Raw genomic sequence first — 21,924 nt, 5'->3', positions numbered from 1 at the left:
GCAAATGTACCGGTAATTAAGAATTCCAAAAATAAAGTTGAAAGTTTTAAAACATTATGGCAATAAGTGTTACAAATAGCTATTTTTAAGGCTTTGTAGAAATACCCTATCTTACAATGAAAACCATCTTCCCACGGCAAGAAAGTTAACTGACTATATAATAGGGCCCGTTTTATCACAATATAGATCTTGATTATCGATCAGATTGTCTTGACTGGGCGCCGCCATTTTGTTTGAAGGAAATGCAAGTGATACGAGAGGTGGAATCTGATTGGTCCATAGGAGAGGCACAGAAGGAACATAACTCGTAATAGCCACTGGTGGCGCTAGGATCGAGCCCAGGTATTCCGGCCTCGTTCGGCAAGGGTGGAAACTGGACTTTTAAAGTCAGTTAACTCCCTTGCCTCGGGAAAATGAATGAAAACAGGAATAAAATAAAAAGAAGAGGTTTTAATGCTTAGTTATGTATTATTGCATTCAATGCAATTCAAGAAAGAGTGTTAAAATAGGTCTACCTCTGAATTTAAGAAAATAAGAAGTTTAAAAATCCCAGTTTTGAACATGTTGAACAAAATAACATTTTTTTTTCCAATTTGCCTGCCAGGGGCACTTAGTTTAAAATCCTGGGTAAATCTCTGTCTCCATCTCAAATTATGATAACAAGCATGAGCCATTACACCTATTTGTATTTTATTTGTTTTTGGTTCAGTGGTAACCATGGAACTCCATTTTAATGACAGGGGCACCCACAATCTAGTGACCCGTGAAGATCTGGGGTAGAATAGGTCTTCAGCAACCCATGCTTGCTGTAAAAGGTGATTATGCTTGTGGTAAAAGGCGACTAAAGGGATCGGGTGGCCAGACTCGCTGATTTGGTTGATGCTTGTCATCATATCCCAATTGCGTGGATTAATGCTCATGACATCAGTCACTGGAATATCTGGTCCAGACTTGATTATTTACAGACCGCCGTCATATAGCTGAATGTTGGTGAGTGCGTCATTAAAAAACAAATAAACAGAGTCTAGTAACGAGAATCCCCAGAACTCTCAAATATGTAGATGAAGGTAAATCCCTGCTATCCCCATGGGGCCACTGGTCCTTAGGTCCATGGCCAGCAGATATAGCTGAGGGCCTGCGATTGTTGAAAATGTGTTACCAGTCAACACCCTTTGCTAACACATGGGAATGTAACATATTGTTAATTAATATTCATATTCAATAATTACACGGGGCGATAGGATAGCCTAGTGGTTAAAGCGTTCGCTCATCATGCATAGGGCCCGGGTTCGATTCCCCACATGGGTACAATGTGTGAAGCCGATTTCGGGTGTCCCCCCCCCCCCGCTGTGATATTGCTGGAATATTCCTAAACGCGGCGTAAAATCATACTCGCTCACTGATAGTCAATACTAGATGCTGTTGGTTCTATTGTAGCTTACTGTTGTGGCGTAAAATCAGTGTAAAGCCACACTCACTCACTCAATAATTACACAAACAGCACCAGAAAATATTAGCTTATTTATGTTAATTACCTCTGTGTTCTGACTCCATATCTTGTGTAATGAAACTAGTACTGGTCGTGCTGACCGGACAGTACCGAAATAGCGTAAGTTCTTTGGGGGCCACAAGCCTTCCATGCTCTGAGTATGGAGTGGCTTATGACGCCGAGGCAGCCCCAGGAGATAAGGTATCTACACAATATATATATATATATATATAGGTAGCCTGATAAACCGCCATGGAATGGACGCCAATACATGAGTACTAGCGAATGCACAACGAACCACGTTCGTGATGCTCGTGAATACCTTAAGCCATGAAAGACAGGAGGAGCTATGGGGTGGCTGGAGGGTAACGCAGTTGAGTGGCTTACGACAATGTAGAAAGTAGCCTCGTGCGGGGCTGCAGGGTTAATAAAGGTAAACACTGTGACGTCATGTCCGTCTTACTGGGCATGCGCAGACTGTTTAGAAGTGCATTGTGGGATGTAATTACTGTAACATGATCCAGACGGCATAAACAACACGTTCGGACGACAGAGTTCAGAAATCGAGTTGAATATAAACGTAATGAGGTGATTGACCTGTAATAGGTATATTAAATATGAACGCGTAAGTACTGTTGTTGTTGCACAAACTAAAATATCCAATTACCATTTTGTGCCACAAACCACATGAAATGTATTACATAGCAGGAAGTTTTATTATATACAGATATTTACATAAACATTTGGCACAACATGGGGGCTGCCTCGGTTGCCTAAGAGACCCTGGGGTCGAAGTGACCCGGGTTGACACCCTGGGGTCGTGGAGACCCGGGTAAGATAACAATGTCCTGGGGTATTATGGACCCGGACTGTGTAGCTGTGAGAGGGATATGCCGGTCCTGGGGTCCGATGACCCGGACGATCCCTAGAGTTAAGCTAGTACTGGTCGTGCTGACCGGACAGTACCGAAATAGCGTAAGTTCTTTGGGGGCCACAAGCCTTCCATGCTCTGAGTATGGAGTGGCTTATGACGCCCAAACGAGGTTAGCAACCGAGAGCCCCCAAAGAATTAATATAGGTAAATAACATGAATATGGTACTTAGTGATGGTGACACATAGCCTTGTGGGCTTGCCCTAAGGTGGAGTCGGACGTTCTGATATACTTGGCGTAACAGTCCGACGTCCACCTGCCCATAGTCTTAATGAGGTGATCCTCGATGTGCACGGTGGCCGCCGTGGTAGCTGCTCCTATCCGGAATGAGTGCCCGGAGTAGTCGGCGGAGTTGTAGCCAGTCAACGTGAGGACCCTATCTAACCATGACAAAAACACAGTCCTGGATATTGGTAGATAGTCCCGACTGACGAACAGCGGATCCTGGTATGCAGCCCTGCACTGCGTTCTAATGGAATACAGTTTTGACAAGGCCGAGTAGGGACATGTCATAGTGTCAGTAGCGAATAAGGCAATGCGAACGCCTAGTCGGAAGGGATCAGTCTTAGACACTTTTAAGGTTATAACGCATGTTCTTTTATGGTGTACAAAACTAATGTCGCTCATAGTTATGTTCCTACTGGGATCAAAGTTGGCTGAACATGTGAGTTCACCGCATCTCAAGAATCCGAAGAACGCTGCAAGACACATACATTCCATTACCAAATCGTTGAAAGGACCGAACACGCCATCCCTGAGCCGCTTGATGATGTTACGTAGCACATGGTAAGTGATGGGGAGTCTCTTCCTCCGCTCTGGTGTGTGGGCCCGTTTGTATCCTCTGAGTAGAGTTTGAATCCGATTTAGGGCGCCGGTGGAGACATCGTCAAACAGTGTCCTGATGCCCGCTTGTAGGTACGTAAATCTGATTCCCGCCAGATAGGTCTTCACGGTGTCATGTGAGAGTTTGAGGAAGCCGAAACAATGTGCAAGAAAGTACTGCAGGTAGGCGTCGTTAACTGGTGGCAGGCCGCTGCTGGCACCCAGTGTGGTGAACAAACTGAACTTTAACATGAACTTTAGGTAGCACTGAAATCCTGTAGAATATGCTGTTCTTGTTTGTCGACTGATCGCAGCTGACCACAGGGTGTCCAGGTGACGATTCAGGTCCACATCACTTGTGAGCTGGGTGGGCAAGGCGTTGGATGGAGGTCTGCGTGGGGCGCCAGGGCTCGGAATTTCCTGAACTGCAAACGGGAAAGTGCATCAGCAATGTTATTTTGTACGCCTGGAACATGTTCAGCTAACACAATAAAGTTATTTACAGCTGCTTGCCATGTAAGGGTCCGCATCAGAGCCATAATGTCCATACATTTTGATCTACCCTTTTGATAATACCCACAGTAGCTATATTGTCACAATGAAACAGTACTCTCTTCCGTGTCCAATGTCGTCCCCAGAGAATGGCCGACACCACAATAGGATAAAGTTCCAACCAAGCAATTGATTGTGCTGAGTCTTGACTGTTTATAACGTCCTTAGGCCACGCCTGGGCGAACCATGCCCCATCAAAATATCCCCCGTGTCCTACACTTCCCGCTGCATCCGTATACAGATTGAGATCCGGAGCTGATGTGATATGGTCGTCATGGAAAAACGAGATGCCATTCCACTGGTTCAGAAATTTTCTCCACATGTGCATCTCTATCCGACATTGCTTAGATATTCTGATATGATGATGCAACTTGACCACAGTGGTCGACAGTCGAATCAGGTAAGATAGGAATGATCTGCCTGGTACCACCACTCGACAAGCATAGTTTAAATGCCCTAACAAAGACAGCAAATCTCTCTTCGTACACTTCGTCCGAGTAGAAAATGATGTTAACATATCCGCTATCCTTGTCAACTTGTTCTCTGGCAACCGCGCCGTCATCGAGACTGAGTCCAAGATAATGCCCAGGTATTCTAAACAAGTTACCGGTCCTTCAGTCTTGTGAACAGCGAGTGGAATTTGTAGTTTGTCGAACAAGGTTAAGATGGCATCCATAGTTGTGCTAGCTTCATAACCGGGAGGATCAATAGTCAGGAAATCATCTAACAGATGCAGAATGTTTTTAACGCCATAGTTGTATTGCAATATCCAGCAAACTGCTTGTGATAGGGTATCGAAAATCTTTGGACTGGATCTGCACCCGAACGCCAATCTAGTGTAGAAGTAGTACCTATCGTCCCATCGGAAACCAAAGAACGGCCAGTACCTGGGGTGCAGCGGAATCTGTTTGAATGCGTCGGTAATGTCCACCTTACACATTTGTGCACCATGTCCCAGTTGCTTAATAACTGAAATAGCATAGTCTATGGTCACATACGAGAGTGAAGCAGATTCTTTACTAATGAGATCATTGATACTTGCGGTGTGTTCCAAGTTATGAGGGGCTGACAGATCAAGGATTAGCCTCTTCTTGCCCGAGTACTTGCCCGTGGCAACTCCTAAGGGGTTAATTCTGTACACAGGGTATGGAGCCCGCTGGAAAGGTCCGATAACGTATCCTTTAACAACTTCTGTTTGCACTGCCTTAGTCACAACTATGGGATCCAATGTAGCACTACGATTGTTGTTACATTCCGTTGTTGACTGTGGAACCTCCGACATTAAGGGGTCGAATCCATGTTGCAAGCCGTTGACGAGATATGTAGCAAATGGAGGATGGGGATGAGAGGCGAGTTCTGCCTGTATAGCCTGAACGTTGATGGGAGTGAGTTGTACTGTTAAGGTGCCTGCGTCCTCTTCTCCGGTTATATCCGGGAAAGTTAGTCAAACTTGGTTGTCCCGTCTCGATTTGGGAGCCTTGGCGCAAGTTGCCTGTCCGTGGTTTGGGGCATGACAATTGAGACATACATGAAGGTATGCACAGTTCACTCTCACACAGCCCTGGTGATTGAAATTATTGCAGACCTCCCTTCCGTTTGACCTAACTCTAGGTCGTCCCCTGGTGTCGTTTTTGTCCGTCGCCCCCATCCTGTCGGAGCTGCCACTTCGGTCCGAGAACGGGGTAGGCCTAACTGTATCAGTACGTCGCTCAGGACACAAGTCTGTACCATGGGTGATGCTGTGGCAAATTGCACACGATCTGGAACGGCGCCCCGAAGAACACAGCCCGTACAGACGTGTGTCCCTCATATCCCAGCGAATGCTGCAACCTTGTTCTGCGTAGGACGCCACTCTGGCAGCAAATAACTTGTGGTAGTCGTAGTGCGCAGAGCCCCCATACAACGTAGCCAGTTCGATGACAGTTTGCTCGTGTCCATCCAATTGTTTCCGTTTGGCGTTATTGATGTCACACAGAATGTCCTTGTAAATGCCAAAGGCCTGTATAAATTCTGCTAGTGTAAGAGTGCGATTTAGCCTAGCATCCTCCTTTAAATGATACACATTGCCATCGTACTCGGCCATTCTAGCGTCTAGCGTGTCTTGATTAGGTATCAATAGCAAGGCCAGGTTACAGTACTTGCCGTCTTTAATCTTCTTCTTGAGCGCCGGCGCGACTGTGTGGATGTGGGGCAACGAGTCTGACGGCACATCATGGCTGAGTTGATCCGGTAGGCTTGTAGCTGCGTACTCGGTGGTCACTGCGTTATGGCTGGTCATGTTGGCTATCATGTGTTTCAGCTCTGCAAGTTCGCGTTGTAGACTGGCAACACTAACAGGTGACACGGAATTGGTAACATCGTCCCTGAAGTCCGAAACAACGCTGTAAGGTAGCGTGGTCCCGCTAACGAGGGCATCTGGGTTCCTGTGCTGTATGCTGGCTTCGACCACCCCCGGCCGTGTGGCCGCCGGAGACAAAATGGCACTCGGGTCGTAGCTGTCCGACGAGGTCACCGTCGCTGCTGCTGGCCGTTGTTGTTGGTTTTCTTGGAACAGCTGCAACAAGCTTTTCCTAGGCCAATTATTTGGAACCCTCACGCCTCGCTCTGCCAGTTGTTTGCGTAGCTGGGCCACGGTCAGATACGGTTGACTGCTGATTGTCCCTGTAGTACGGCTGGCACTGGCAGCAATGGCGCGGGGTTCGAGGCTATCCGGATTTTCTTCAGGCTGTGCGGAGTCGAGAACATTAACCCGATTGCGCTGACTTCTGGCTCGTCTATGTCTCCGCTCCGCCATTATTAATCTTGGTTCGCTGCGTATCGCAAAACCTGAGATCGGATGGCTTGACTGGACTCGTGATTTAGCACCGAAGCAGATGAGATTAACGCAGTTGAGTGGCTTACGACAATGTAGAAAGTAGCCTCGTGCGGGGCTGCAGGGTTAATAAAGGTAAACACTGTGACGTCATGTCCGTCTTACTGGGCATGCGCAGACTGTTTAGAAGTGCATTGTGGGATGTAATTACTGTAACATGATCCAGACGGCATAAACAACACGTTCGGACGACAGAGTTCAGAAATCGAGTTGAATATAAACGTAATGAGGTGATTGACCTGTAATAGGTATATTAAATATGAACGCGTAAGTACTGTTGTTGTTGCACAAACTAAAATATCCAATTACCATAATGAAACAGATTCTCAAGTTCCAATGATGAAATGCCTTGGCTTGTATCATGTGTATAGTGTATGGTGAATGTTTACATGCGCCAGATGTGTGACATTGATGTCTGCCACGAGATGGTGGATTATGGATTCTTTCTTAGGAATGCATCAATATCCTTGCGTCCTGTGTTTTCGAGCCCCTGAGAAGTATTTCTCATTATGTGTCTAAGAACAATGGCAATACACTAAAATTAAGTCTTACCTTTGAGAACATTTATTTCTGTTTACAATTGGGTAGTCAATTGACCACATCTTGTCAACTTAATTCAATAATTGTGATAATCCCTCACCAAGTGAGACAAGTCAATCAGGCTCCATCTTGTCACCATCACATGATTTCGAGCCCCTCCAAAACAGTTAATAATAATGCACATGATCAGTCACATGACATTATAGGCAGGAAGTTTACAAGCAGTAGCCAATACATCATCGGTACATACGATTGTTCAGATGCAAAATTATCATCAGATCAAGTTTGATAAAATGTGCATTTGTCAAAATGTAAGTTTTGAGGTATGTTTTCATTACTTATTGAATATCTTGTGTACCTTAATTCATAACATAACTTCAGTGACAAGAACACTTTGATGTCTTCATTGAGCTTTGAAGCGTCTACCTTGATTATGTCATTAAACACATGGTTACGCATTGTTTAGAGGCTCGAAAACATTCGGAGTCAAACAGCTGAACTGGACCACATCTTGCTCTTTCATGGAGATGCAAACTATTGTTTCCTGTACCAAAAGGTTTTGAACTGGATAGAAATGATGGAGTGCTAAAGTGTATGGCTGTTTGAATCATACATCATCATACGTACTAATTCATTTGTGGCACACCCTCTGCCATGTGTATACATGTCAGAGTGGTGAATATTTCTATTCTGATACCAAACATGATCAATATTCAAACTATGTGTTCACTCACAGTTACTGTGGGTCCCCATTTCCACACCTCAGAAGTATTACTCTGTGTGTGTGTTTCTTGGTTTACGCTGCACTCGGCAATATTCCACCTGGTGGTCTGTAAATAACCAGACAATCCAGTGATTGACATCATGAGCATCCATCCATGCAATTGGGATCGATGTCATGCATCAACAAAGTCAGCGAGCCTGACCACCCAATCCTGTTAGTCGCCTCTTACGACAAGCATAGTTGCCTTTTACGTCAAGCATGGGTTGCTGAAGACCTATTCTACCCCTGATTTTCACAGGTCCACAAGTATTACTGAAAGTATCAACGTAAATGCCAGTCTGTGGTTTCTAGCTAGTAGACTTAAAACTGACACAGTCCATGAAACCGTTGTTGTTCGTGTAGGAATGACAGTTACCTCATCTTTGAAAATCAGAATTGAATTTTCCCAAAAAAGAGAATCTTGTCATATTCCCATTCAGCACGTTCAGAGAAATTGATCTAGTTGTACTTATTTTTATTTTGACTTTTCTGTTGTCCAACACTGTGATGTTGGCGGAATATTGCTAAAACCGGCATAAAACACTCATTCATGACCGCCTCCGTGGTTTAGTGGTGGAACATACACCCGGAGAGCGGATTGTAAGTGGTTTGATCCCAGGCCGTGTTATACCAAAGGACGTTAAAACATGGTACTTGTTGTTACCCTGTCTGGCACTCACTCACTCACTCGAACTAAAATACATGTATGTGTAAGTAATGTTAAACCAACCTCACTTACTGTTTTGTGTACATGCCTTGCATACTGTATGTTTTGTTCTACTTTTAGGATCATTTGGGATCTCATCAAGGAGAAACTCATTCTTCCATTTGTTGACCTTGAATTACATACATTCGACCTTGGAATTGAGCATCGAGATAAAACTGATGACCAAGGTAACTGCAGCGTCAGAGAATAGATGTTTTTGAATGATAATAGGGCGTATGTGGTAGCTGGGACGTGTGTGTGTGATAGCTGGGACATGTGTGTGTATGATAGCTGGGACGTGTGTGTATGATAGCTGGGACATGTGTGTGTATGATAGCTGGGACGTGTGTGTGTGATAGCTGGGACATGTGTGTTTATGATAGCTGGGACATGTGTGTGATAGCTGGGACGTGTGTGTGTGATAGCTGGGGACATGGGTGTATGTGATAGCTGGGACATGTGTGTATATGATAGCTGGGATGTGTGTGTGTGATAAATGGGACATGGGTGTATGTGATAGCTGGGACATGTGTGTATGTGATAGCTGGAATGAGTGTGTGTGATAACTGGGACGTGTGTGTGTGATAGCTAGGACGTGTGTGATAGCTGGGACATGTGTGTGTATGATAGCTAGGACATGTGTGTGATAGCTGGGACGTGTGGGCATGCGATAGCTGGGACATGTGTGTGTGTGATAGCTAGGATGTGTGTATGTGTATGTGATAGCTGGTACATGTGTGTGATAGCTGGGACGTGTGTGTGTGTGCGATAGCTGGGACATGTGTCTGATAGCTGGGACCTGTGTGTGTATGTGATACCTGGGACATGTGTGTGATAGCTGGGACATGTGTGTGTATGTGATACCTGGGACATGTGTCTGATAGCTGGGACCTGTGTGTGTATGTGATACCTGGGACATGTGTGTGATAGCTGGGACATGTGTGTGATACCTGGGACATGAGTGTGTTTGATAGCTGGGACATGTGTGTATGTGTGATACCTGGAACATGTGTGCCTGTGGTAGCTGGGACATGTGTGTGAAGGCTGACCAAAAATAGTAAGATATCTTAACATGATTATGTAACTTTGATTTCATTAACTGAACCTTCTTTCTTTAGTTAGAAATATATTCAAGATAGACCTGTCCCAAACATTTTGATGAATCTATTTGGTGTCTGTAAGTCAATTAAAAAAAGTCAAAGACAGATGACACTAATGAAGACTGTTTGTTGACAGTGTGGAACCTAGTCAGTCAGTACTATGATTGTTGTTTCAGTGACTGTTGATTGTGCCAATGCCATCAAGAAGTACAATGTGGGCATTAAGTGTGCGACCATCACCCCTGATGAGAAGAGAGTGGAAGGTGAGGCAGCACAACACAACCTCACAGCCTACTCTTATGTTGTAGCAGGCTAATGATGGAAACACATTGTTTATTGTGGTTGCATTCTGAGACTGTATTACTGAATAATTGCCCATGGCAATGATCTTTACTTTGACAGATAGAAGTAGGGTGTAAATGTCCTGAGATGACCTTGTTTGTTTGATGTTTAACGCCGCACTCAGAAATGTTCCAGCTATATGATGGCAGTCTGTAAAATAATCAAGACTGGCCCAGAATAATCCAGTGATTGAGCATTGATAAACGCATTTGGGATACGATGACATGCATCTACCAAGTCAGTAAGACTGACCACCCGATCCCGTTAGTCACCTCTTACGACGGCATAGTCACCTTTTACGGCAAGCATGGTTTACTGAAGACCTATTCTACCCCAGATCTTCACGGGTGAGACGACTTTGTAGTCCTTGTTGGTATATGCATTAGACATGAGTTAATCAGGGCTCCAGATAATATATGGGGCCATTGAGTATTCACTTGCATTTTATTGACGATTTTGATATTGATAGTTTTCTTTGGATATTCAATTTATTTAATTCCAATAGGTCCGGTCTGTGTGGGTATTTTTAGACGAATGAGTGAACCTTTTTAAAACATGATTCTGCTGTTTTGTGTGACTTCTTATTGGCCAAACTTATCCACACTTAGCCCTGAATTGCATCATTCAGCGCAGCAGCAGAGTTCATGATACCTGGGGGCACGGGTGGCCCAGTCATCTAAGGCACCTCGATTGGCTGTGCAGAGTTGCGTCCCTTGGGCACGCCAGAAAGCTATGATTATGGGTTCGATTCCCTGTTTGCCCCGATTATGTTTCAAGGTTTGTCAGCACCATACCCGTGCACTTGGGTTTCACTGAAGAAGTAAACGTCCTAGACCTACATCAATTGGGGCTTTCCTCCCACATTAAGCTGACACGCCGTGGTATAACTGGAATAATGTTAAAAGCGGCGTTAAACCCAACTGACTCACTCATGATACCTACGTTCAATCAGTAAATGAAGGTCTCTTAAGAAAAATACGTATGCAAGCTGAAAAAGAATATTGACTCTTGGCACTGAACGACATTGGCATCACATGGAGTTACGTATTGTAACGTGACATGGTGTATTGGCATACAGTCCTCGCCATGATTTTACATGATAGAAATTGATGTTAAGTAACTGTTGTTGGTTGTTGCCAGAATTCAAACTGAAGAAGATGTGGAGGTCACCCAACGGGACAATCAGAAACATTCTTGGTGGCACTGTGTTCAGAGAGGCCATCATCTGTAAGAACATTCCACGCCTTGTCCCTGGGTGGACAAAGAGCATTGTCATAGGACGTCATGCCTATGGAGATCAGGTTGGTGGAGTAGTGTAGACATTGCTTCAGTTGGGTGATGGTCAAGGTTCAGATGTATTGAAGGAGCGTCAGCTTCTCGGAATGCCCCGGGTAGAAAGTGGCACTGTTCTGGTAACAAGAAAAAATACATCTGCCACTACCCTATGAGCATTATCTGTAGCAAAAAGGCAGTAGGGTAGCTGAGTGGTTAAAGTGTGGGCTTGTCACGCTGAAAACTCAGGTTCGAATCCCCACATGGGTACAGTGTATGAAGTCAGATTACTGGTGTCTTTACCATATTGCTGAAATATTATTAATGAAGTAAAATCATATTCACTCAGTCAGCAGTGAAATGTTCCCTAATCGTTTTATTTTGTTTATGCTTTATGGGCGAAATAGTCTACATGGTCTAAAGCACTGCAGTAAGATGTGCAGAGTTATATCCCTTTGCCTTGCCAGGATCTGTTGGTTGTAGGTTCAGATCCCTGAATTGCTATCTGTAAGGTAATATTAACTCATTTTTGCTTTTAGAAAATGATTTCTTTAGGCTCTGTTAATATATGTTTTAGGAAAAGATTCTGACACTGAACTTGTCTGTTCCAGTACAAGGCAACTGACTTTGTTGTCCCTGGACCAGGGAAACTGGAGATGAAGTTCACCCCAGACAATGGTGGTGATGCTATGGAGTACACTGTGTTTGAGTTCAAGGGCACAGGGGGTGTTGCAATGGGCATGTACAACACAGATGCAGTAAGTCAGTCATTGTCACAGTGGTACGGTGGGGTAACCTTGTGGTTTAAGTTTCCGCTCATGACGCCTGTTCCCTACATGGGTCACCGATTCCCCACATGGGCCTAGTGTCCTCAGCCTTGATATGCAGCATAGACCCCAACAAACTAGCTCACTCACTCACTCACTCACTCACTCACTCACTCACTCACTCACTCCTCCGTGGTCTAGTGGTAGAGCGTCCGCCCGGAGAGCGGAAGGCCCGGGGGTCGATCCCCGGCCGCGTCATACCAAAAGACGTTAAAAGATGGTACTTGTTGTAACCCTGTCTGGCGCTCGGCATTAAGGGGCTAAAACAAGGACTGGTCGGCTCGGAGTCAGTATACTGTGTCTGAGTGGGGTATTCATGTTAAACTGGGGCATGGTATCTCAGTGAGCTAGCACTATAAATCGGCATCAGTCCGGACTAGTACAAGCAGCCACACAAGCACACACATGTACATGCACATCGCTATATAAGTGCAATAATCTTGGACGCGACGTTAAACCCCATTTCACCTCACTCACTCACTCACTCACTCAACCACACACCCTCACTCACTCACTTACCCACACTCACTCACTCACCCTCACTCACCCTCACTCACTCACTCACTCACTCACTCACTCACTCACTCACTCACACACACACTGGTGGTCCTTCAGATCTCTGCTAATAGTTGAAATATTGTTGCAAACATAGTTCACTCATTCACCGCTTTGAAACGTTGGAGATATGGTCAAACCAAGAAAAGTGACCTTGATATAGAAACTAGGCTTTCATATAGGCTAGTGGACACGTTTGCCTCGGGAAGAAGCAATATACTTGTTGTCCCTTTGTCTTTCCAGAGTCAATAGTGGGATTAAGATCCTCAACTTGTCCTGATTTTTGGGGGGTGGGGGTGGGGGTGGGGGTGGGGGTGGGGGTTGTCAGCACTGTACTGTGCTTGTGGGTTTCATCACAGTGATAAATGTCAAGACATGTATCATTTCAGGCTTTCTTTCAATATCCAGCAGGCATGCCTTGAAATAACAGTTAAAACTTACTCTCTCAACTGACAAACTCTTGACGAAAATATCTGTAAAACAGGTGATATTTAGAAATCAAGGTGAAAGAGTCCATCCTCGGAGGATCTGCCCACATTGGGGGTCCGTCACCCAGTAAACTCCACTGCCATCATATAAATATTTTATATATATTTGTGAGAAGTATTGTTCTTTTGTCTTCAGAGTATCCGAGACTTTGCCAAGAGTTCATTGACCTTTGCCCTTCAGAAGGGCTGGCCCCTATATCTCAGGTAAGAACAAATGCTTCCTTAGACAAGACCTTCATTTTAGTTTACAGATTCTGCTTGATTGCATGCCAGGTGTGTTTGGCATTGCTCATAATATCAATCACTGGTTCTGCTTAAAAAAAAATAAAGAATTGGTTCTCAGGCAATGACTTTTGAAGATATAGCGCGGGTGGGCAGTTGTTTTTTTTTGCTTGTTCAAACTAGTATATTACCAAAAAACGGTTGTGGACCATCAACCTTGGAAAGGGCCTCTCTACATAAACAAGCATACAAATTCCTTTTGACGCCATGACCATAACACGAGATGTGCAGTGAAGCAGTAAAGGGAAGTAACTGTGTACTATATTGGATTGCACTGTTTTTAAGTATTAGGATTTTTTATTTTTTTTTAAAATAGAAATAAAAACCAAACATGCAGCGGACTTTATGATGATGCGGGCTGTGCCTGAGAACCAAGACTATTAGTTTTTTTTAGCCTTATCTGGTCCAACCTCAATTCTTTTACAGACTGCCATTATATAGCTGGAATATTGCTGAGTTCGGCGTTAAACAACAAACAAACAATAGCCATGATTTCTTTAAGAAAATAATCTAATGCTTTTGTTTTGCAGCACCAAGAACACAATCTTGAAAAAGTATGATGGCAGATTCAAGGACATATTCCAGGAAATTTATGACAAGTAAGAAACATGCACAGTTGTTGCTTACAATCGCTTTTTGTTTACAGGCTCAACAAAACTTACATGTCTCAACAAAGATGCTTTCAAAATTTAAGTGTACAGTAAACTACGGTTATAACAAACTTAAAGGGATCACTAAATTTAGTTCATTATAACTGGAGTTCGTTATAAGCACTTATACAGCTTAATTCCCACAAATGGACGGGGCCGCCCAAAACAGTTAGTTACAGTGGTCCCTTGCTACAACGCTACCAATGGGGTCCAAATAATTGGTATATCAGTCAGTTCTTTATAAGCGTGTTCGTTATAAACGTAGTTTACTGTATTTTCAGGCGTACACCCATGTACAGAGGTAGCCGTGTTGTCTTACTCCTTTCCTAAAGAAGTCATATTAATCTGTCAAGGCTGTCGCTAACTTTAGCCTAAGTTTGGTAATAATTATTTTGGTATAGATCATCCTATGCTAAGATAATATGACTAAAATTGATGCCAAATGTTCCGGCTAGTCATTTTTGGCACAGGCAGTAAGGTGAGAAGTCGTCAGTCAACATCGCCACTTTTACTGTCAGGAATCTTTAATACTTTCAACTATGTCCCCAGACCGGCCTGGATCGAGTGACGGCTTTGTGTAGGAAGATCAGTTTGTCATCTTCTTGTAATGATTTTTAAGTTGAGCAATTCGAGACTGTAACCTTCACGCTATGAGGAGGGGCGGTCGGGTAGAATAGTGGTTAAAGCATTCGCTCGTCACGCCGAAGACCCGGGCTCGATTCTTGAAATGGGTACAATGTGTGAAGCCCATTTCTGGTGTCCCCCGCCATGATATTGCTGGAATATTGCTAAAAGCGGCGTAAAACCAAACTCACTCACTCACTCACTCACTCACACTATGAGGAAATACAGATTTCCTGTCCAGAGTGAATTATTGGCACGCGGTCAGCATGAGGGTCAGATATTTTATAATTCCAAGTTGCAGGAAAGTTATTCTATATATTACCCATTTTAGTGCTAGGACGAGTCCAAATTTATAACCTGGGTACCTGACCCCTATTACCTGACCCTACCTGGTACCCACTTAAGATTTGGGTACAAGATGTCCAATTGGGAATTGTTTTACTGGAGCCCTGGCAAAAGTATTTAGAAACATGTATAAAATGATCTGATTATGCATATGTTGAAGTAGACTGAAGCTTTATCATGTTTATCTTTACTTGGACATATGAATGTCAGAAGCAATGTACATTAGCCAATTGAAGTGTAACCATTGAGTTTTATTGTTATTGTCATTCAACAATATTTCCCATGACTAACCACGGGTCTGGGTAGTCCTGTGGGTACCTGTATCCTACTCAGGACCCGCCCACCCCGATTACTGTAGTTACCTGTCCCAGCCTTAAACCAGTTCTTTATTCTGAGAAATTACCGGTATAGAAAAAATGGGGTTTACAGGACCTCAAGCAAAGACATTAGCTAAGTCTATTGTTGGAGAGACTGCACATTAAAATTGTTTGTGGCATCTCCAGTTGTGATGAGGTGAGGTGAAATTTGCAATAACGTTGCATTGTGACATCTCCAATCATGTGTGACAATGCATTCAGGAATGTTCTTATGGTGTCACAGTGCATAAGAATGGCAATGAAAAAATTTGAACATTTGGAACAAACTAGCCAATAAGTGTGGATAAAAAATTATAATGCTCAGTGAGAATTACTGAAAATAACACCAATGAATATCGGGTTAGAATAGGTCTTCAGCAACCCGTGCTACTATGCTAGTCGTAAGAGGCGACTAACGGGATCAGGTGTTCAGGTTCATGATGTCAATCACTGGATTGTCTGGTCCAGACGCAATTGTTTTCAGACCGTTGTCATATATTGCTGTGATATTGCTGAGTGCAGCGTTAAACAACAAACAAACAAAGAACCAAAACTGAAAATAGTTTCTGTTTTTACAATATTTCATGTCTCCCCTTGTTGTATTCTGCACAGGGATTACAAGTCCCAGTATGAGGCCAAGGGGATCTGGTACGAGCACCGGCTGATAGACGATATGGTGGCCTACGCCATGAAGTCCGAAGGAGGCTTTGTGTGGGCCTGTAAGAATTATGATGGGGATGTCCAGTCCGATTCTGTAGCTCAAGGTAAGACTCTTTCATTGTCATAGGGGTTGTTGGGTAGCCTGGCGGTTAAAGCGTTCACTCGTCATGTCATGGATTCCCGACATGGGTACAATATGTGAGGCCCATTTCTGGGGTCCCCCGCCGGGATATTGCTGGACTATTGTTAAAAGGCTCGCTCGCTCCCTCACTCACTCCCTCACTCCCTCACTCACTCACTCACTCACTCACTCACTATAGCCTTGATAAAATGTATGGGTGATGAAGTATTAAACAGTGGGCGGGATGAATTTTGTTAAGGGATTTCCATAGTCAATGTGCCGAGTGACAGGAAGCAGAAATAACAAGTATGTAAGATGTTATGGTTGACTTGACATTACAGCCCTAAAATTATTTGTTTGGCTTCCAGGGTTCGGCTCCCTGGGGATGATGACTAGTGTGCTGATCTGCCCCGACGGCAAGACGGTGGAGGCAGAGGCTGCTCACGGCACCGTCACACGGCACTACCGCTTCCACCAGCAGGGCAAAGAGACATCCACGAACTCTATCGGTGAGTCCCAGCATTTTTAAGAAGTATGGATAGCATGGCCCATTCATTTGAGGCACTGCAATTACCTTAGAGTTGCATCCCAGGATTTTCCATCTCGGGTTTGAATTCCAATGTGCTAATTTCAACTCACTTATTCTGCTTGCAGCCTCCATCTTTGCCTGGACTCGAGGTCTATCACACCGGGCCAAGTTAGACGGCAACGAGGCCCTTGGGAAGTTTGCCACCAACCTGGAGGAGGTCTGCATCGAGACCATCGAGGCCGGGCAGATGACCAAGGACCTGGCCATCTGCATTAAGGGCATGAGCGCGTGAGTCCCTGGTCTCACTCTCATACTTATCAGGGACCCGTGAAGATCCAGGGTAGAATAGGTCTTCAGCAACCCATGCTTGCCGTAAAAGGCGACTATGCTTGTCATAAGAGGCAACTAACGGGATCGGATGGTCAGGCTCACTGACTTGGTTGATGCATGTCATCGTCTCCCTATTGCATGGATTGATGCTTATGATGTCAATCAGTGAATTGTCTGGTCCAGACTTGATTATTTCCAGACTGCAGTCATGTAGCTGGAATATTTCTGAGTAGGGCGTTAAACAACAAACAAACTTCTCCAGGACCTGTTACACAATGTGATCTTAGCGCTAAGGCGATCGTAACTCCCATACTTCAACACAGATGTGTGATCACCTTAGTGCTAAGATTGCTTCACAGAACAGCACCCTGGGCAGGTGGTGTAGCCTAGTGGTTTAAGTGTTTGCTTGTCCTGCAAACAAGACCACAGTTTGATTCTCAACCTGGCTGTTTCCTAAAATTAGCTCTCACTCTCCCACTCCCTCACTCCTTCAGATTACAGTCAGATTACAACGAATACTCTGATGATTACAGGGAAGTGTAGACAGTGTTGTTGTACAAAACAACAAGAATGGAATCAGCTACTCGTCATGATACAAGACTGTCTCCTTAGTCTAGTGGTAGAGCGTTCGGTTCATAAGAGGCGACTAACGGGATCTGGTGGTCAGGCTCTCTGACTTCGCATGTCATCGATCAGTATTGCATGGAACGATGCTCATGATATCCATCACTGGATTGTCTGGTCCAGACTCGATTATTTACAGACCGCCGTCATATAGCTGGAATATTGCTGAGTGCAGTGTTAAAAAAACAAACAAGCAGTGGGCTTGCACTATGAAATCGGCATCAGTCCAAGTTAGTACAGGCAGCCACACACACTAACTGCTTGTAACCCGGCAACATGCATTGCCTTGCACACACACTTGACCACTGGTTTGTCTGATCCAGATTTCATAGTTTAAAAGGGGCGGTTGGGTAGCCTAGTGGTTAAAGCGTTCGCTTGTCACGCCGAAGACCCGGGTTCGAATCCCGACATTCGAAGCCCATTTCTGGTGTACCCCGCCGTGATATTGCTGCAATATTGCTAAAAGCGGCGTAATACCAAACTCACTCACTCACTCATAGTTTAAAATGGGAAAAGGGAGAAAAGACACATTGGATACTAATTTAACAGTCATAAGATAGCCTCCTTAGTTGTGACCTGTTTTTGCGTTCCTGATATAAGTGAGTGAGTGAGTTGTATTTTATGCCCCTTTTAGCAGTATTCCAGCCTTATCATAGCAGGGGACACCAGACATGGGCTGAACACATTGTACCTATGTAAGGAACCCGGTCTTTGGTGTGATGAGTGAACGCTTTAACTACTAGGCTACCCAACAGCCCCTCCTGGTATAAATATGCCACTGTGGTGTTCCCATGAAAAGGTTAAACGGGTCAAAATACTTCCGTCTATGACTTTAGCCACTAGTCCGAAGCCCCAGGCTATGAAGATTCTGTTCAGGGCCCCATTCCACAAAGCAATCTTAGTGCTAAGATGATCGTAACTCCCATACTTTAACATTGACTTACAGCAATCGTATAGGTGCTATCGCTTTGTGGAACGGAGCCCAGGGCCCACTTGCACAAAGCAATCTTAGTGCTAAGACTATTGTAAGCCTATGTTAAAGTATGAGAGTTACGATCATCTTAGCGCTAAGATCGCTTTGTGCAAGTGGTCCCAGATCAGTAAATAAATGTCATACGATATTACTAAAATCTACTGAAATTGATGCTAAGAGCCAAGTTTAGCACCACCTGAATACTTGTAGGAGCAGACTAAAGTTGGTTATGGCTAGACACATGGATCAGTGATCATGCTATCAACTTCAGTTTTGACAAGTCTGTCTCTTGATAAGTTATTAACTGTGCCATAAACTCACTTAGCAAAGAACACTCTTTATCTTTCAGGGTGAAACGTGAGGACTACTTGAATACTTTTGAATTCATTGACAAGATTGCCGAGAACCTGACGAAGAAGATGAGCAGCTGACTAAAGCCCACCATAGAGACGACCAGGAGTTCACTGTAACGCCAACAACGAGGCCCTGAATGTCTACATCCAATTACTAGAAAAAAATGGAAAAAAATATATACATGTATATCATTGTGGCCATGTGTGTCTGTGATTTGAAGGGTGTGAGGGAAGTAGGTAAATTGTTGTATGGGAGTAGTCTTTTCTTGAGTTCATTTCACCATAGGATTAGTGTCCCTTTAGTTTAAGCTTATCTCACTGTGGGAGTTGTCTCCCTTTGAATAGAGTTGGCTCCATATTGACACTTGAGTTAAAAACAGCATGGGATTTCAGTAGCAGGTTTTCGTGTGTATCCGAACATTCCATATTTACATAGGGGCTATTCTTGTAGAGAAATATAAAGGATGTTGGGTTCTCTCTACAAATGATGATACTTTGAATGCGTCTTTCTCAATGCAATTGCTCACACGTTGAAAATGCAACTTTAGGAAATCACCCAAAAAGTAACCTACCATATTTGACATATTAAGAGTACAGGGTGTATTAAAAGTGACATAGTTTGGGAGCTAGAGGCCATCCTCGATTATCCATGATGTCAATCACTGGATTGTTTGGTCCAGACTCAATCATTTACAGACTGCCGTCATATATCTGGAATATTGACAAAATGGCAGATCTTTCATGATTAAACAAAGAGTACTCGTCTCACCTTTGTCACCTACTGCCTCAAATACAACCGAGTAGCGATAGGACACCTTGTCTTAATACTCAGGACAAGATTTGTTTGGTCAGCTGTATTCTTAACATATTGAGGGCTTGTATTGAACGTAAATGTACACCAAACTCATGTTACACGGATATAATCCACTGGATGATTAAATACTGGCTGTGTTACTTCTGAATATTTCAAAACAATGAAAGAAAAAGTAAGGAAATTATTTTTCAAAAGGTGGGGATTGTTTATTAGAGCAGGGCACTTAATAAGTCAAATATGGTATCATAGAAATCTTCGTAGGTGTTTTTAACACTTATATAACATCTTCATTCCTTCAAACCACAATTTGTGCCTAGATATCTTTTCTTTCTTTTCTCCACAAACCACATCAGTGACCCTGATTCCTTAATGTGAAGCACAACTGGATATTGTACGTGAAAGTTTAGCATTTGTCACCCAAAGTATTTACCGAGTTTAAGCACATGTGATTGTGAACTAACATCTGATAACCAGTATGGACTTACCTATGGAATCAGCTGTTTCAGTATAATCTGAATTGTTATAATACTTACTCTATGTATTCAAGTGTTACTGACAAACTACGATGAACAGAATCATTCTATGATGCTAAAGTGGTCTACATTTTGTTCCATCACAATTAATTTTTTTTGACTCTACCTAGTCATTTTGTCTACCATTTCAAAATGAATCTTATACCTACATTGCTATTTGTGTATTCGCTAAAATATTTTCTTTATACTTTATTTTTTTTCCAAATTACTTTTGAATATGTATTCGCATGTGAAGTATGTGATGATTTATTTGTGAGAAATCTGCTCCTGGTTTGTATACTATACCCATCTTTTGATGGGAATGTTGAAATAGTTCATACCATTTACTCATATAGGTCATCAGGTTTTCATGATCCAATGTTGAATCCTACTTATTTGAAACATTGGATTGTCAAGAGTGGTATTTTTTAACTGGGCTACTGTGAGCCTGGGGCTACTGTCAACCTGGGGCTACTGTAAACCTTCCGCTACTGTCAACCTGCCGCTACTGTCAACCTGCCGCTACTGTGAGCCTGGGGCTACCGCTACCGCTACTGTCAACCTGCCGCTACTGTAAACCTGGGGATTTCAAGGCAGGCATCACTTCAGGCTTCTTCGTGACATGCTGTAATGTAACTGAAATACTGTTGAAAGGAGCTGACTGAAGCACACAAGTAATGATTTCAATCCGTATCTGTCCCTGCTTGGTCTGTGATCAGAATTCCACTGACATGTACAGGTGGTTCATCCTGATTGTCCGTGTCCCAAATGCCAAATGCTGACTCCAGAGCATCCATATATTGCACTAGCTGCAGGACCCTGGCGAAAATGTGATATTTGTCTTAAAACATGAAAAGAAGAATTGGAATGAAACTGTTATGTCTTGCTTTTTGTGAAGGAACAGTGTCATCTCCCTAGGAAACTATCCACTCAATCCACGCTTATTTAAATAATATGACAGTATTTCCGATTTTGTATTTTCCGTGTATTGTTTTTTGTGTTTACAAATGTCTTAGCAGCGCTTATCCATTATCAGATTAACAACATATAATATAGAAACACATCTTCATGTTTCCTCATTGGCCCTTATTGATGGCTCTGTTACTATTTATCAAGGAATTTGAGGCTTGGCTGTTACTCCAAACCTTGCCCTGGGATCTTCATGGAGACAATATGGTCCAGTACAACTATGAGTGAAACATTGCATCTATGTGACCACAAACTTATAGTTATTGAGAGTATATATTTGTTTTTTCTAATCTACAGTTAGTTGTATTTAAAATGCCCAGAACTTTCATTAACTCACTAGTCTTTAACATGACGCCCATTGTACAACAGATTCCTTCTTGTATACAGTATCATTAAAATCACTTTGATAATGACAACTTTGTTTGTGATCATTTGTGTGCGGTCATGTCCATTGGATGTCAGAAAACTGGGAAGTCTGAATGCAAAAAATTATTATTATATTACATTTGTATTCCGCAGGTA

The 21,924-nt window shown here is 43.4% G+C and overlaps 2 protein-coding genes across 2 annotated transcripts in view; one reads left to right on the top strand and one right to left on the bottom strand.

Moving 5' to 3' along the window:
• Positions 1-21,788, top strand: part of LOC139462517 (isocitrate dehydrogenase [NADP] cytoplasmic-like) — a 29,397-nt gene extending 7,609 nt beyond the window's left edge. Inside the window, exons 3-12 of the mRNA XM_071244291.1 lie at positions 8,758-8,864; positions 9,953-10,039; positions 11,259-11,419; positions 12,002-12,148; positions 13,397-13,464; positions 14,073-14,141; positions 16,130-16,281; positions 16,667-16,807; positions 16,953-17,115; positions 19,104-21,788. Coding sequence (XP_071100392.1) covers positions 8,758-8,864; positions 9,953-10,039; positions 11,259-11,419; positions 12,002-12,148; positions 13,397-13,464; positions 14,073-14,141; positions 16,130-16,281; positions 16,667-16,807; positions 16,953-17,115; positions 19,104-19,185 — 1,177 coding nt within the window. The 3' untranslated portion in view covers positions 19,186-21,788. The remainder of the gene's footprint in view (positions 1-8,757; positions 8,865-9,952; positions 10,040-11,258; positions 11,420-12,001; positions 12,149-13,396; positions 13,465-14,072; positions 14,142-16,129; positions 16,282-16,666; positions 16,808-16,952; positions 17,116-19,103) is intronic.
• On the bottom strand, positions 2,063-5,077 carry LOC139462599 (uncharacterized). The gene is made up of 2 exons (XM_071244433.1): positions 4,647-5,077; positions 2,063-3,676 (listed from the first exon to the last, which is right to left on the bottom strand). Exons 1-2 carry the CDS (start codon positions 5,075-5,077, stop codon positions 2,590-2,592), a joined length of 1,518 nt encoding a protein of 505 aa, XP_071100534.1. The 3' UTR covers positions 2,063-2,589.
• Positions 21,789-21,924: the final 136 nt, after the last annotated feature.

Source organism: Haliotis cracherodii, unplaced genomic scaffold, assembly GCF_022045235.1.
Source record: "Haliotis cracherodii isolate W230 unplaced genomic scaffold, xgHalCrac1.p SCAF_15, whole genome shotgun sequence".
Lineage (NCBI taxonomy): Eukaryota > Metazoa > Mollusca > Gastropoda > Lepetellida > Haliotidae > Haliotis > Haliotis cracherodii.
Note: the sequence above shows the minus strand (reverse complement) of the source record. Positions and strands in the feature narration are given on the sequence as shown.

Coding starts and splice junctions, on each gene's coding strand:
- LOC139462599 (XM_071244433.1), bottom strand. CDS start 5,077: ATGTCGGAGGTTCCACAGTCAACAACGGAATGTAACAACAATCGTAGT. Junction 3,677..4,646: donor GGTTTCCGATGGGACGATAG/GTACTACTTCTA, acceptor ATGCACTTTCCC/GTTTGCAGTTCAGGAAATTC.